This window comes from Frieseomelitta varia, unplaced genomic scaffold (genome assembly GCF_011392965.1).
Source record: "Frieseomelitta varia isolate USP_RPSP 00005682 unplaced genomic scaffold, Fvar_1.2 scaffold_418, whole genome shotgun sequence".
NCBI lineage: Eukaryota > Metazoa > Arthropoda > Insecta > Hymenoptera > Apidae > Frieseomelitta > Frieseomelitta varia.
Window position 1 is genome coordinate 968,743 of NW_025110166.1, and position 17,767 is coordinate 986,509.

The window sequence follows — 17,767 nt, forward strand, 5'->3', positions numbered from 1 at the left end:
ACAAATTAAATTGGAAATTACGTTATATAAAATTAAAAGATAAAATTCTAAATGGTCCTGATTCGATTGAAAATTCTAAACAGTCCTAATTTAATTCTAATTAAAAATATGAATTCGCAGTTACATACCATTTGTCAATTGAATTCACACATCGACCGTATTTGTCCAATTAACACGAAAGACTGTGCAGAAATGAAAAAAAAAAAAAAAAAAAAGAAAAAAATATGGAAAGACGTCAGATGATTAAGAAATACGATTACATAATTTATAGATCCCAGCGAGTGTCATTCTTTATCACGGAGGATGTATCCGATTGTACGCGAAACAGAGCCAACGAGACAGCGGAAAATTAGGCACAAACTCATCTGTCATTTTAAACAAGACGTCACGGTAGGAAGACACCCCATTAATTTTGTCACCCAACGGTCGTGTGACGTAGGGCCCACGAATTACAGGAGTCGTTTAACGAGACGATATCTCACGATTTGACGAACGATTTCCGAGAAAACAAAAACTCTTTCGGCGTCGAGTTCTCCCCTAACTATGTTGCTTCAGTCGTTATGAAGAAATGCCAAAAATAACCGGTCGAAGGAATCGAGTGACTCTCCATCGAAATAGGGAGGAGGAGAGCTTTAAGCTAGGTAGATCCATTCGAAAGTAAAATTGTCGCGAGTTGCTCTCGAAGTAGACACTTCTATAATAAGCTATCCAAGAGCATCGTTAGATTTTCCAAGAGTGTATTATCATTACTTGTTTCCACATGGAAATGAAATAATATTGTTGTCGTGACACATTACTCTGTTAACATTTCGTTTTCTGTGAGCAACTCTCGAGAATCAGTCTTCAAAGCCAATAACTGCTGATTTCTACTCTAAAATGAAATGAAGTAGTAAAATATTTGGTTAAGACATTTTCTTTTTTAAGAAAAATAAATTTGTTTAACAAGTTTTAATGTTTAATATTTTTAAATCTTTTAAGTATTTTCTTCATTAAAAATTAAGAATTAAAATGAAATAAATGAATCAAGTAAAACTTGTTAGTTTATATTAAAATTCTTATTTTTATATTTATAAATTATCAATGTATTTATATACGTATATTTTACCTTGATATATCTGTCTTTGAGCGTAATGTAAATAATCTGAATTATTTTTTCAATTATGTATTTAGGTGTTTGCACGTGAAATAAATATTGAAGATTGCTGTAAAAATTATCTATAAATTAGAATGGATATCTTTTTAAAATGATATTTTTATATTCAGTAATGTAATTTGTTACTAATCTGAAACTAAACAAATTTGGTTTCCTTAATTTTGTTTCTTTCTTGGCAATTATTGGATTATTATAAACTGATTATTATAAATTGGTAAACTATATTATTATAAATTGGATTTATATTCATGCGTTACTCTGTAATATTTTATTTTAGATAATGTGTAAAGCAAGTTATTTGAGTACATTTGAATAAATAATTATTTTACTTATATTTTATATCTAAAATATTTTTTATTCAATATATTTAAAAAATAAATTGTTTTATTTGAAAATAAAGGAAAATCATTTTTTTCTATCATGGTACAGAACCTCTATTTTATTTTGCATTATAATTACTAAAATAATTTATTTTTCAATCAAAATATTGAAATTTACTTATTATCATTCCTATTTCTTATCTTGTTTGGGATAGTCATCTGTTCTTTACTTTTCTCACTTTTATTTTAAATGAAAAATGTCCAATTCTGTAATAAAAAGAGTTGATTCTTGCGCGAAGAAATAACAACAGGGTTGTGTATATTATATCGCTTTATTATGACCATGTAACATCTGCGATTTGTACATTATTATCGTCTTTCGCACGTTCGTTTTCTATGTACACAATTTTCGCCGAAATAGAACCGCGTTGTGGCTCTCTATTTATAACGTCTACGCTAACGTCTTACATACACGTACTTATATGTGTAAATATGTACAAAAATACAAAACAGGATATTGGCACACTCGAAACACTGATCATGTGGCAAGCGAAGCGTATCACATCATTTGAAAAATGTCCAACGCCAACAATTTTTTGTTCAATTACGCGCGGCTTCCTGAGTACGGAATTGGCAGTTTACAGTGTTTACAGCATCGATTACAGCATTTGGCAATTCCTTGAAACGTTGGACTACATATGTACGTGGCGGTATTTCGAATGAACGATATACAGGCAACTGTAACAAGCCACATCTTTTTTCTCTGCTTCAAGTTAAAAATTAGAATAAAAAGATGGAAAGGTTCAAAATGAACTACATGCTTATTTACGATCACATTTTCTTCGCAAATGGATATTTTATAGTTTTTTTTTTTTTTTGGCATATCGAATTTATTGTCATTTTATGTCAAAAACCATGACAGAAAAATATATAAATTTTAATTTTGTTTCCCCTGTATTTCATGCGATAAATTCTACCTTCTAAATTGAAACTATTTTTTAGTTTCCAAATTGAAAATATTTTTCAAATTCATCAATTGTCAACCATTAATCTAATACTTTTTCGTATAAACTGAAAAACAAGTAAAGTGAAAAAATTTGATAAAGAAAAAGAAAAATTTTAAAAAATATTGCAAAAAATATAAATATAATTTGATATATCTAAGAAAAGGAAAAATTTTTAAAAATGATGCAATTTTAAAAAATACGTGCATAAAAGATGTGAGCATGAATATGTAATTCACCTTGAACTGTTGATCTTTTTCTTTTAATATTTTTCTCTAATCTCAATCGTCAGATATATATTACTTGTTAGTAGTTGCGTAAATATGTATATCAAACAAATAAACTTACAGTCAGTCTTAACTTAAGTAGAAATAAATTATGCATTACGTCAAACTTTTACAGTGACTTGTTACTGGACGCTATTACTAGATTGCGAATGTTCGTGCAATTTCATACTTTTCTAAAAAAAAACTTAACTAAAAAAAAAAAAATGAGATCTAAATAGAGATCTATTTTATTTATTAAATTCTCGTCTAGCCAACTTTATATCACTTTGAGATTGTACAATATATTATAAAATAACATAACATACCTAATAGAATAGAATATTTTTGTTATAAATTATAAGCGAATTTTTATGCATGTATCTTAAATTTTTTATAAATATCTATGAAACTGGGATCTAAATTTATTAACTATCGTAATATCTTATTTATTTATTATTATCTTGAATATTTTATATAGTTTTACATAACATTGCATTGTGTGCATCTCCAAAACTTCACGTAAATGCATAAAAATCCGCCTAATCTAATTGCAAGCATCGTTGCATGATATTTAATATTACATAAAACTACAAAGTTGATATAATAAAAAACTACATTATTATGCTTTGGATATTTTACATACATTTACATAGGTATATAGCATTTCGAAATTTTTAATTTTCTACAAATGCGTAAACATTCGCACTCTAGCTGTTACAGAGAATACGTGGCTGCATCTATTTAATACTTCTCAAAATAATTTACGTGATAAACTCCACGAAAACGAGTTCTGCGACTTTTAAAAAACTCGACTCGATCATTCCTCTTTTCTTTTTTTTTTCTTTTATAAAATGCATACGAAACTACATGCCTATCGCTAATATTTGCTCAACTTTCGTGACAATTTTAAAGTTAATGTTTAAGTACTACCATTATATATGTACATGTTCTACCAACGATTTTGTTTTCTCAGTCAGTGATAGAAAATTCATATTTTTCGTACGAGTTGCACAGTCGATAGCAGCCGTACGACGATTAAACGTATCTGGTCAATTGAGTGTGGAAATCTTGAAGACAGACTATCAGCTGGCTGAATGTCGGTCTTTCGTCTGCGGACATTGCCCAACAATAGGCCATAACAGCGAACAGCTCATCGGGACAATTTATTGGTTGTGCTAATCTATATCCATCTCTGAGATATGAAGCCATTTCAAACGCGTCTACTTCCACGTATGGTTGCTGCGCTAATGTCGTTAGTTCCCATAATAATACTCCGAATGCCCACTGAAATATCGATAAAAATATATCTATTAAAGTTTCCATTTTAGAAGCAAATCAGTGTGAATTCTCATTGAAACTTGCTCTACGTAACTTCTTCTTATCAAAACTCTCGATCTATGAAACATTTTAGTTATATTATTAATAATATAATTTTATAATAATTATAAGGTCCTTCAGTTTAGATTAATGAACTAAGCTTGTCAATTGCCCAAAGAGATTCGATCAATTTAACAAGACTGCATATAACTTTAAGAAAAAAACAAATTTCTTCTTCGAAAGTATTATAATAAATTTTTTAAATAATAAATTAACATTAAATATAATTTATTTTTATGAAGATACATTAATAAATTTTTGTATAATATTTATAATAATTATTATATTAATATTAAATAAAATTGTTTTTAATTTTAATTTTATAATTTTTAATTTTAATTTATTAAAAATTTAAAAATATTTTATTATTAAAATATTTATAAATTTATATTAGGTTTTATTATAAATTTAATTTTAATAAAAGTAAATATTAAAATAATATTAATTCTTTTTTTAAATTTTATTTATATAATTAATATATATAAAATTATTATTTATTATTTTAAATAAATTTTTAAATAAATATGAAATAATTTATGAAAAAACATTTTATGAAATTATATTTTCTAATATTATAGTTTTATTTTCTATATTTAATTTAAAATTATTTTTTAATAAAATATCATTTTATATAATTATTTTAATATACATATATATTTAATAATAATTTTTATATTATATTAATTTATTATAATTTAAATAGCATAATATTGAAAATATTAATGAAATTAAAAATTTTTAAATATAAAATTAATTTTTTAAATTTAATTAATAAAAATATATTTAAATTTTAACTTTAAGTTTTATTATAAATATGAAGTAAAATTACATTTAATTTCGACTTAAAATTTAATCATTATATAATGATTCTTATTTAAATTAAAATATTTCATAATTATTAAGTTAAAATATTTCTTATTTATATTAAAAATATATCATAAATATAAATTAAAATAATTTTAAAAATAAAATTATTTATATTTTTAAATAATATATATATAATTTAATAAATAATAATTAATAATAATTATATTATTAAAAATATTTATATTATAAATAATTTAAAATTAATAAATTAAAATTAAATTAAATAAATTGAAGAAATTTCTTCTTGGAATACAAATGAAACGTAATATAAATAAATTTAATAATAATAATATTATTATAATAATTTAAATAATTGAATTCACATCAAATTTACTTGATCAAAGTGAAATGAAACAAGTCGAGTGAAATTTAATTAATTGAAGTTAAAATTGAAGCGTACCGAATCTAAAATATTCTCGCCGGTATTAGGCTGATAAAAATATATTCTTAGGGAGAACCGATTTTACTCACCACATCAGAAGCAGTGCTGAACGTTTTATTAAGCAAGCTTTCAATGGCCAGCCACTTTATCGGACGATTCTCGTTGTCGCCGAGGCAATGATAATCTTGCGGAAACAGGTCTCTGGCTAAAGCGTTGTCCGTGATTTGAACCCTCAGATCATCGTCGACGCTAATAAAATGCAACGCTGATCGTTAAACGTCCTCGAGAGAGACGACGCCACTGCTTATATAAACGTTAAAGGCGCGAGGCACAAGAGCAAATAAACGAAACGTGGCTCGGTTTAAATTTGTCCGCTGGGTTCACGAAAAAAAAAAAAAAAAAAAAAAAAACTGGATAAAAAGGATTCACCACAAGGCAGTATTAGAGTCATGTTCATGAGAGTGAACCGTAGCCAGTAATTAAAGCAGCGTCGTATTTATTGCTAATTAATGCTGCACGGCCAATTAATTTCGTAACGAAACGTAACGACCTTAACTTTATTGTTACGACGCTTCAACCGATGCCCCGCTAAAATATTCAGTACGTTATAATATGTGTTATAAAATGTCGGTTTCATGCTTGAGCAAAAATTGAAGAGACAGGAACAATTAAAATTAGATAATGCTTGAAAACTTTCAAATACACGAGATGTATGTGCGAATATTTTGTACGTTGTCAAAACGTTGGAAAATGTTAAGAGTTTCAAGAAAATAATAACTTTGTTCGTGACACTAACATTTTAAAATTTTTTAAATTTTTCTCGCATATTTTAATTACAAGTTACAATTCTAAGTAAATTGCAAATTTCTAAAACGAAAGTGCATGTATGCGGGGAGCGCAAAGAGTAAAGTGTTTAGTCAGATGTGAAACGTTAAATAATTTCCTTTACTTACACGCAATTCCTGGCGGCCAAGTCTCTGTGTACCAGTCTCTTTCTATGAAGATACTGGACCCCTTTGGCAGCTTGAAGGGCCATTTCCACGACTTCTTGGGTAGTGAGTGCCCTCGGTGGCCCTTCGCTGCTCAATTTACACCTTAGCAAGAACCTCTTCATGTTCTTGTAACCGGTGTGCGGATACAAGAGAAAAGGCGCGCTTCTATCTTCGATGGAGACACCCAAAACAGGCAGCAACGCTAGATGACTCAAACCGTATAATGCCAAACCCTCTCGTAATAGAAGGGCAACCTTCGAAAACAAACAACCAAGAGCTTGATGAAATTAAGGACGTAATTATCAATCGATATGAAAATTTAAATAGATTGCGAATTCTTGTGTATGTAATTTAAAATTGCAAAATTGAATAGAATACGTATATAGTTTAATTGAATTTAATAAATGTATGATTTAATTTAATTGTCTTTATCTAGAGTATTTTATAGGAAATTACTATATATATATATATATATATACAATAGAAAACATCTGTTTCTTTTTCTTTACATAGGTGAAAAGGAACTAAACTATGTTTGAAATACAAATGTATTAAATATTTAGAATGAATTATTAGCCATATGAATAATTTAAAATAGAATAAAGAGTTCAATTAATTATAAAATTGTACGAGAATATAAAATTAATGTAAAATATGTATAACAAACGTATAGAATCAATCGTATATTTTAATGTAACATTAACACAAAATCATGAGGTTACTTGAAGAACAATAAATGACTCAATTAAATATAAAATAGCATAAAACGTAAAATTGTATAAAGTATACAATATGAAACTCTATAAAACGTACAACAATACTCTAACGTGCAACTTCGAACAGCGTAACAATAAAATTATCATAAAAAAAGATATTTTAAACATTTCATCTTCAATCTACAACTGTTGAATTTTCGTATCACGTGCAACTATGTTCGAGTTATTTACACGAAACGAGCAGGAAGTACGTGATAATTACACGGTGAACCGCACGAAACTAATTGCTAGTAAGTTAAGAGAAAACTTGGGATAATTTCATTGATAATGTTGAAAGAGCGCGAGCTAATTGACGGACAGAGGGAAAAATGCTTACTTGCGATTGTGATGCATGTTCAGCAGCAGTTTTCACTAGGACATCCCTCGGGGAGGACGCACCCTCCTCGTGATAACTGCCTCTATACACGCGACCGAATGTGCCTTCCATTTCGATGCTGAGAAGGCGTACCCTGCATCTGTAACAAGTGCGAAGCATGATTACTCTGGGATTCGTGACTGCGCCATCAGCCAAACCGATAATTATTTCGTACAGAATCTGAGGTCCTTCTTTGCGAAATTATTGGGAGGCCGAAAACGATCGGTCGAAGTATCGAAACGGAAGCAGCCTGAATAATCGAAACAGGTTAACATAAGTACTTTCGAAACTTCTTCTCCGTGTTCCTCTTTTCTTTAGACGTGCAAGAAATTACACATGAACGATGAAAAGCGGTAGTTTATTCATTTAATTTATCATTAGATTTATTAGTGAATTTTACCAGGATAAATATTCGTTTCATTTTATTAGATTGGTACATATGAAGTATCGTCTCTTTGAAGATTTTGACTGTAACTATATTAAAAGAGGAGGAAATTTATAAAATTATAAATCACGATATCAAAATGGTAATAAGTGTAGCTTCACGACAGAGATTTTTTTTTTTTTTAGTTCTTAGATTGGTGCATGAGAAATATCGTTTCTTTAAACTTCAATTTTGCTGCACTATCTATTAAATTATTCCTTATTGTTAATTATAATTGTATTAAAGAAAAATTTTTTTATAAATCATGATATTATAATAATGAAGAGAGTAGTTTCATTTAAGAAGTTTCACTTGTGTATAATTTTGGCATAGTTGTTAAATTCTTTCTTATAATTTTTATTATAGTAATAATATATACTTCTATTAATAATAATATATGTTTAAAGTCATAATTATATTAAAAAGGGAGAGATTTATTATAAATCATGTATACTAAATGTTGAAAAATTTCACCCAAAATATGAAACTTCATTATTGTGATATTAATCTATAATTAAAATATTTTATTTTTCAACTTCAATTATTTTAAAGAACTTCATAAACGAAGAAATTATAACAGCTACGTTCTAAGACTTCAATTCTAAAACTGATTATTTTTACTAATCTAGAATACTTAAATGAAATTATCGTTAAAAAAATAAAAACTGATCAACTTACTACTTTGAAAAACTTACATAACATATTGAATGATATAAAAATTATTTTGAAAACTAACTGCAATTAAAGTTTGATTGCGTAAAATGATATTTTATGAACTAACTTAATATTAAATATTCTAGAGAATATATATTTTTGCATATTATCTATATGCTATTTTTGCGTCTTTAAATGTATAACAACATTTGCAATTTGTTTATTATTTGTTTATTTGCAGTGTTGAAGATACAAACACTGTTCGAATATTTATCATGAAGTACAAATATAATTTTATTAATATTAATATCTATAACATTAGATATGATTAGATTATTAATATCTATAACTTAAATTTTCAATACACTTTAGTAAAAACACCTTTTTAATTCAAAATTCATTATTTAAATTTTCAGTATATTTCAACAAAAAACTTTTTAAACTCATTTTTCCATTCAATCTTTTAATTCAATCTCATAAATATTCCAAAAGTATCGACAAACATTTGATTACATTTGATAAAATAAATCTCTGTGCTTTATTTTTATTTATTTTTAGTTGATTGATTAATTATTGCAGTTTCTCTGGTGTCTGAAATATATACATAAATTTATGTACTATCGAAGTCTCTTTTATTTTATTATAAGTACATCTACAGAACCTGAAAATCCGGATTTTCTTTAACGCTTGCAACTGCAGAATTTCTCCAAATTGTGACATTTACACAATCCATTGACTAAGTTATAAATAAGGATAGTTATTTCATAAAATGTTGAATAATCTTATTAAATAATCTTCAGTAATCTTTTTAAATAAAGATCAATTACTGTATTTGCTAAATAATGAATGCGAGATATCTTAGTCCACTTGTTACATTTGAGCTACTTGGTTTTTATTATACCATTATATTTTAATTTATGTTTATATTTGATTGTTGCATATGAAATGGCGAATTTTACAAACATATATAATATTCAGAATTTAGTAATTAAAATTGTTACTAAATAATACTTATTAGACATCTATTTGAAACTTAAAACTTATCGGGCACAACAATGTATTATTAATTACTTTAATTGTTATTAATTAATTATTAAATTTATTATATTTATTATTAAAATATTATATTTATTATTAATTATTAAAATATTATATTTATTAATTATAAAAAGGCAAGTTAGGCATTAAAATCAGATATGAATAAAGATTGAATTCGAGTGTATTTTTTTGTAAAACTCGAGATTTTGACATAACAAAATAAAATCGCTTGCAACAAATACTCAAAGAACTACATTAAGCTGGGAAACAAGTTGTCATTTATGTGAAATGCTTACAGTTAAATTAGAAAATATAAATATAGAAAATGGGCCAAAAAATAATGTCAACAATGACTGATTAAAGATTTTAATTTCAACAATTATAATATTATTTTACAATAGTCAAAATATGTCGATTCGAAGTTTGAATTAATATTTTCAGAAAGACTATAATAATTTAAAATTAATAAGTTTCAAGAAACTTACAAGCACAAATTTCAAAATTTTCATTAATAATTTCGTCATTTTATCTACAACAACTTAATATTATTTTTGATATTTCATTTACCTTTGGACTGTAATTTCTTGGATTCTTTCGTGCAATTCTCGACTTGGTCGATCGTCTAGTCTTCTATAAGTAGAAGTAGATGTTGCAGAAGCAGGCGGTGGTGTTTCTGGCGATAAAAAAGTTTGTGCAGGTCCAACACCAGTGCCTCTTTCCACACTACACGCAGAACTGAGACCCCTCGATTCCCTTGAAAAGGCAAACACAATTTCATATGAAATTAAATACGTTTTAACAAATTTGTAGAATATACAGGAATGTATAATTTTATTTTATAAAATATTTTATATTTATTTTTCTTTCAATGAAAGAATTTACAAATTTAAATTATTTCTTTTTATTTTTCTTTATTCCTTTTCTACTGCTTTGTCAATTTGATATTAAAACAAGAGAGAGATATAAATAGTAAATTAGTATATATTTAATACCTTCTACAATAATAATAATAGGTATTTCACTTGTTAATTATAATAATATTATTAATGATAATGTAATTATTATACATAAAATTATAAAATAATTAATAAAATTAATAAATATTAATCTTAATTAAAAAATTATTAAAATTATAAAGCAGTACAACAATACCTATTAAAGCTATTAAAATTATTAAGAATAGTCAATGATTGCCTAATTTAAAATAAATCATCCAGTAAAGAGCATTTCGATGCTTTCTATTCTTTTTATTCTTCTTACATATTTAATTTACGTGCTTTTCACTTTTTATTTTAATTTTTTATTTTCTTTTCGTAATAAAATAAAATAACATTTCTTCGATTTGTCTTTTTAAATTTTACAAAAATATAATCACCTATCTATACAAATTCTATTGTATTCTTTATGGTTTCGCATAAACCGTGTTATATCTATTATTGTCATCAATGATTCTAGTAAGGAAAATCAAAAGATTCAAGTATGAATAAAAAGTAATTACAAAAATAACGAATTTTAAAATAAACTAAAATACTTTAATAATATGATGAAAAGCATAATATGTTATAATAATAAATATAAAAATAAAAATAAGATAAATTCCAAAATTTTGGTTAAATAATAAAGGAAGTTATCAGCTAGTAAAACGTTGAGAACAATCAACGGCCACACCTTTGTTTATTTAAAATAAATTACTCACTGAAGGGGATCCCGATGCCTCCTAGTCTTCTTGTCACGGACATAGTAAGCAACAACAAGAACTAAAACGGCTGCGATGAACGCGCAAGCACAGCCGATAGCAGCATAAAACACTTGTCCGCCTGAAGGGGATCCGGAAGCGGCGACGTGTACTTCCTCCGCTCCTATGTTACTTTTATCCTTCAAGCAGATTTTCTTTCGTCTGAAGTCCAAACTGGTGGTGTTCCGTCTCGACAGGGAGACATTTATCCGAAGGCTCAGATCGACCTCCGCGTCGTACGGGCCGCAATGCAGGGCCAATGCCCAAGTTTGTAGCCCACCGAGAGGAATTTCACCAGCCTGCGATATGTTCAATGAACTACTCAAAGCTGATGGGTTGCTGATGTCCACCGACATTGTATATGGCAACTGAAACATTGGAAATAATTGAATGTTCATCGGGGGATTATTAATTTAAAGATTTTATAACTGTACTGTTGGATGTCGTTGAGTAATTGAAGAACTTCAGGGGCAAAAGTCACTTGCATTTAAATGTTAAACATTTCTATAGTTGCATTTAAAAGTTAAAATATTTCTTGTAGGTAGTAAAGTTGTTTTATAATGTTAAAAGATTTGATATAAATTAAGCTATGTACCTTAATGTAAGTTATTAATATGCAGCAGTAACATTCAGAGTCCAACAATATCCAATAAATTTGAGTTATTGAAATAGAATAAATCAACAGAAAGGTATATTAACATTTAAATATACCGGCAATATTTCTCGGTTATCATTATCAAACGGTCGGCATTGCATTCTTGCGATAATATTTTATTTTATTTATTTTTATTTTTGGTAATTGCAGCCAACAGTTAACGGAAGTAAATTAGTTATGACAATTCTCTTTCAAATTTGTGAATTATAAAACAATTATATATTATTCATGTTTTCTACACATTTATATTCGGAAGTTCATATGATTTTTCATTGGTGACTTATAATTCTTTTTATTATATTCATGCATTTCAGAGGTATAAACAATTAAATTGCATCTATTAGTAACAAAAGAAGATTTTGTTTTTTTATGTTTATTTCATAAAATTTGAATTCAAATCTAAAAGCTATTTTATTTAAGCAATCAGTTTGTTTAATTTAATTTTAAAGCTAATGCTTAAGTACTAATATGTAAAATTTTTATGTAAATTGTAATTGAATTCCGATACTGATATTCTAATTCATTAAATTCTGAAAACATTCATATGAATTATAATTTAGTCCTTAAAAAACTCCTCTTACAAACATTTTCGTGGTATTATACCCTATCTACAAGACACAGTATTCTTTATTCAACAAAAATTATATTTCTATATAAGTATATAATGTACGAAATTGTTTTAAAAAGTTCAATATTTTATTTTTAAATTATAGATTCGTAAACTACATTTCGTATAGGGAAGAATTAAGTATATTTAGATTGAGGTAGATATTCAATTCAATTTCGTTTAAAATTAGAACATTTAGATTATTAAAAATAAGCGAGTGTCATTAAACAATCTGCATAATCGTTATCATAGAAAGAAATTCCTAATTTTAATTAATCGATGAAAAGATGTTCGAATCGACGAAGAAGGGACAATTCAAACAATATATACATGTAGTTGATATTTTCGAAAACCTGCTCAAACGAAATAATATATTCAATAATATTGATCAATTCGAATAACCTCGAATGAAAGAAAAATACATATTCTCTGGCGAATCGGCAGAATAAACAAAAGAGTTGTTCGTCCGTGCGACCAAACTGCAATTTCACGTGCACCGGCGCGACTCGCTAAATGAACACAAATGAACTCGCATTTCCGTGCCGAGTCACGCGTTTACGCGCACCTGTTTCAAGCGAAATGTGCAATTTCCCGCCGGATCCACGAAAAAAGAAGAAGAAAAAAAAAAGAAGCCACGGTAAATGCAAATCACTGGAAATTCCTGATCTACATAGAAATGACTGTTTGCACAAAGAGGCCAGAACAAATTGGTAAGGGGAGAAGTAAAAAGGGAAAAAGGAACGAGACAGAGAAATCGTAAAAATGGAAATGTGCAAAATAAAAACTATTTTTTTTTTCTAAAGGCGTATTTATATAGTCGTTGGTATTTAAATGATTCGTTGAATAATAAAAATTATTAGACTGTTTACCTGTTAATCGAAGATTTTGAAATTTTGATTTTTATTAATATTTGAACTTTCCTTGTTACTAAATTGACTAAATTAAACAGACTAAATTTTTATATCCAATTGCAAGTAAGATTCATACAAATCCTGACATCTCACGTATAAATCACATTTATAAGTTAATTTGTCGCCTTATATTTGTAACAATTGCGTTACAATTAAACCATAAATGCATCTTCGAGAAAGGAATGTATCGAATGTATAAAAATTGTTTATAATAATAATTGGAAGGCAACATACAGCCTGTTATTACGAATATTACTTATTTGCAACTCTGACAGCATACTTTGTTATCAAAAATTTCAAAATTTTCTTATCGTGTATTGCATTTTATGCAATTTCACACTTTAATATTTCCCATAAATGCATAAAAATTCATAGCCTATCTTTTTATGCATTTGCGCATATACGATGAGAAAAAGTATATAAAATATTCAAAACATAGCTTTTTATAACATTCGACACAACAAAAATTTCCTACTTTTCAAATTGCATTTTTAAAAATATGAATTTACATAAAAATCAGTCTAGCTATACTTAGAATTCTCTGCATAATATGACATTTTATAAAAAAAAAAAATGTATCAAATTAACAACGTTAATAATGTTATGTCTTTTAATATCTCAAAACAATTGTTCCAGTTAGCTGAGATATAAATTTTATTTAAATAAGAAATGAACAACTCAAATAATGGCGAAATTTAAATTCGCAAAGAAATTCCAGTAATGAGAAACATGCCTGCATTAATTACACATACATTGAATATAGAAGAATCTTTACTTTCTCACCCGCTGTGTGATGTAAAAACACCTTTGAAAAACTCGAACTCACGACTGTCAAAGTATAATCTTCATGCTTTAAAAGAGACCATTTTGAACCTTAGTGAAATTGTTACACGATTGTTCCTTACGAGATTGTAACAGTTAAAATTTTTCGTCGTCACACGTTCACATTGGTTTAGTAATTACTTTTGTAATTAACTGACGATTTCAACGCTTCGACTCATCCAATAAATTGCTAACAATAAGAATCGAACGGATATAGAAGGATAAACGAATGGAAGAAAGACGCAAGGAACGAGAGAACTAGAGAGAACTACTGCCACACTACTCGCTCGTAATCACGCGAACGTTGAACCTTCCTATAATCTGAAACGTACCATTCTCGGAAGACAATTTGCGCCCAGTGGAGGGCAAAGTGAATCTAGAAGACTGCGGGTGAAGAGAAGGCCCAGAAGGGGTGAGAGAAGCGGAGAAACGGAGGAAGAGGAGGGAGAAGAGGAGTTGGAGGACGAAGAGGAGGAGAAGCTAGATGAGAGAGAGAGAGCTTGGTTGAAGTCGAAGAGAGCTCGTAGCTGATTACCAGCTCGCAATGATGATCGGTTCCCAACTAGCTGCGGAGAAGGCACCTCGTCAACCTGCCTGCTTGGCTTGTCGCTACCATGCTACACTACGAGACGCTGCACGCTCTACGCTCTCTCTCTCTCTCTCTCTCTCTCTCTCTCTCTCTCTCTGTATATACGTTACACGCTGCTTCGGGCTTGCGGTCTTTTATGACCACGAGCGACCAACTACGTGCTGACAGTGAATGCCTCTGTAAACCGGCTAACCATTCGACTTAAACTATCAGGAATTTTTTATGATTTTTTTCTTCTCTTTCTCTCGCTCTCTCTCTCTCTTTCTTTCTCTCTTGAGTTTCTGGAACGTCTGAAAACAACTGCAGACGCAGCGAGAAACTCGTCAAACAACGCGGCAGCGTGAAATTTTACGAACGTGCCCGGTGATTCGGACGACACTTTTTCCTAGAACTCTCGGCAAATATTTTCGTTAAGACACGCCAGTCGCGAGAACGAGATGAAATTTGTCGCGATGCGAAGTTTGTCGAATTGGAAGAAAAAGATCACGTTTTCGGATGGTTTTGTAAGCGTTGGTTCACTTTAGAGAAAAATAATTGAAAGATGCGCGAGTGACTGTGACTGGAAGCAGACGAAATGTCTGCGATTGTATTTCCATATTTTTGGAATTTCCGGATTAAATATGTAAATCAACATTTGGACCTTCAGACGACAGAGGTGAGATTACATTCATTTTTATATTTTTATATAAATATATTCTATTGCTAAATAGAATATTGGATACTTATTATTAAATGCACGTTTTAATATTTTGCGGAAAAAACAGCATTATTTAATATTAAATAGTAATATTAAATAATGCTGTTAATAATATTTGTAGTATCGTTAATACCATTATTTATGGTATCTAATATTTATAATATTAATAGTATTATTTATTTAATTATTATACTACTATATTAATAATATTATATTAATAGTATTATTTATTTAACTATTATACTATTATATTATTAATAATATTATATTAATAGTATTATTTATTTATTTTTTAGTATAATTTATTTAATATTATTATTAATATTATTTTATTTAATAGTATTATTTATTTAACTATTATACTATTATATTATTAATAATATTATATTAACAGTATTATTTATTTATTTTTTAGTATAATTTATTTAATATTATTATTAATATTATTTTATTTAATAGTATTATTTATTTAACTATTATACTATTATATTATTAATAATATTATATTAACAGTATTATTTATTTACTTTTTAGTATAATTTATTTAATATTATTTTATTTAATAGTATTATTTATTTAACTATTATACTATTATATTATTAACAATATTATATTAACAATATTATTTATTTATTTTTTAGTATAATTTATTTAATATTAATAGTAGTGTTTATTTATTTACTATATATCTATATTAATGATTAAATGGAAAACAGTATAGAGGATGAGCACAATTTCTAAATGTGAATTACTGTCAACTAGTTCTGGTATTGAAAAAATGAAAAAGAAAATATATCTCTGGAAAAATTATTCATGCTAGATTGCAATCTCCTCGAGACCATTCGCTCTCATACAGGTAGTTTACCAGTAATTCATATTTATAGATCACAACCAGTTACCCCGTATAATTTTTGTTCTAAAAGTATGAAATCCGGCTATTATAATTATTTACTACATAATTAGACTGCATGCAAAATACAAAAATGTATAAAATATTCGACGTAGAACACTTTCTATATTTAACTCTAATGCGTTCTCTCGGCTACTTTCGATCTCAAAAATTAATATCTCAGGTGTAAACGAAATATAAAAATATCCTTGTTCTTCGATTAAGTTGTATGCTAAACATCTTTTCAAAAACTATTATAAATATTAATTTTTAAACCATTATAAATGGACGAAGCATATTTTTATTCAGGTTTCATTCCTTCGATTCGTGAAAAGTATAAAAACACATAAACATCTACTGATTATCAACTACATATAAATAGGTATAATCTCTCTCAAGTGATACTGTACTTCATAAATTCTCGTTTCGGGGCATGGAATTGAATGAATTTGTCGAAAGAATGGCCCGATGTGGCTCAAAAGTGGTGAGTTGATTGGCAGGTAGTCGGTGAGCTCTGTTAGTAGCATTCGGGACACTGGGTTTTGTCGCAGAGGTGACGGATGTCTCGACACTGGCCATCAGTCTCCGTCTTTCTCCCTTTCCTTCTTCCTCTACGTTCCACCGAGAGACAACTCGAAGAAGTGGCTGGACCACTTTGTCCTACTCTCGGATCTGTTCCTTTTCTTTTTTTCTGCGCATCGTCGACGAGTCAATCCGACACCGTGCCGCATTCTGTCCACTTTTCGCCGCCACTTTGTCAAAGTACCATCGTCCTCAACAAGAGCTCAACGGTAAAAAGCATTTTCTCCAACACGCCAATATATAATTCATTCGTCGCTGTACTTTCTAATCGTTTTCCATGAACTCTTTCACCAGTAACAACGTCATATTACCTTTAATACGGATAATTACTATTGCTAATTATCATTTGGTAAGTAAAGGAACAGAATATAAGCATGTAATTGTAATATATTTATACTTTTTTAGGATGTAATGAGAGAAGAGGTACAGATTAACTTTAATTTCTACTCATAAGAAATTTATAACTTTATGGTTTAAATTAATATACATGTATATAGCAATCAGTAATTTCAGTTTATAAGACTTTTAGTAATTTATTGAAATATAATTAAAATTAATAAAATTAGTAATAGAAAAATTAAAAGAATGATATGGAAGTTATTGACTAATTTCAATTTATAAATTCTAATCATAACTTATATAGTAATTTAAATTTTAATGTGCAAAACATAA

At 27.8% G+C, this 17,767-nt stretch overlaps 1 protein-coding gene across 1 annotated transcript in view; it reads right to left on the reverse strand.

The window, feature by feature from the left end:
- Positions 1–3,768: 3,768 nt before the first annotated feature.
- The window catches only part of LOC122531803 (tyrosine-protein kinase Dnt-like), a 46,896-nt gene continuing 32,897 nt past the window's right edge, over positions 3,769–17,767 (reverse strand). Inside the window, exons 3-8 of the mRNA XM_043660011.1 lie at positions 11,305–11,711; positions 10,176–10,361; positions 7,454–7,592; positions 6,323–6,615; positions 5,459–5,618; positions 3,769–4,027 (exon numbers count right to left, since the gene is read on the reverse strand). Coding sequence (XP_043515946.1) covers positions 3,779–4,027; positions 5,459–5,618; positions 6,323–6,615; positions 7,454–7,592; positions 10,176–10,361; positions 11,305–11,711 — 1,434 coding nt within the window. The 3' untranslated portion in view covers positions 3,769–3,778. The remainder of the gene's footprint in view (positions 4,028–5,458; positions 5,619–6,322; positions 6,616–7,453; positions 7,593–10,175; positions 10,362–11,304; positions 11,712–17,767) is intronic.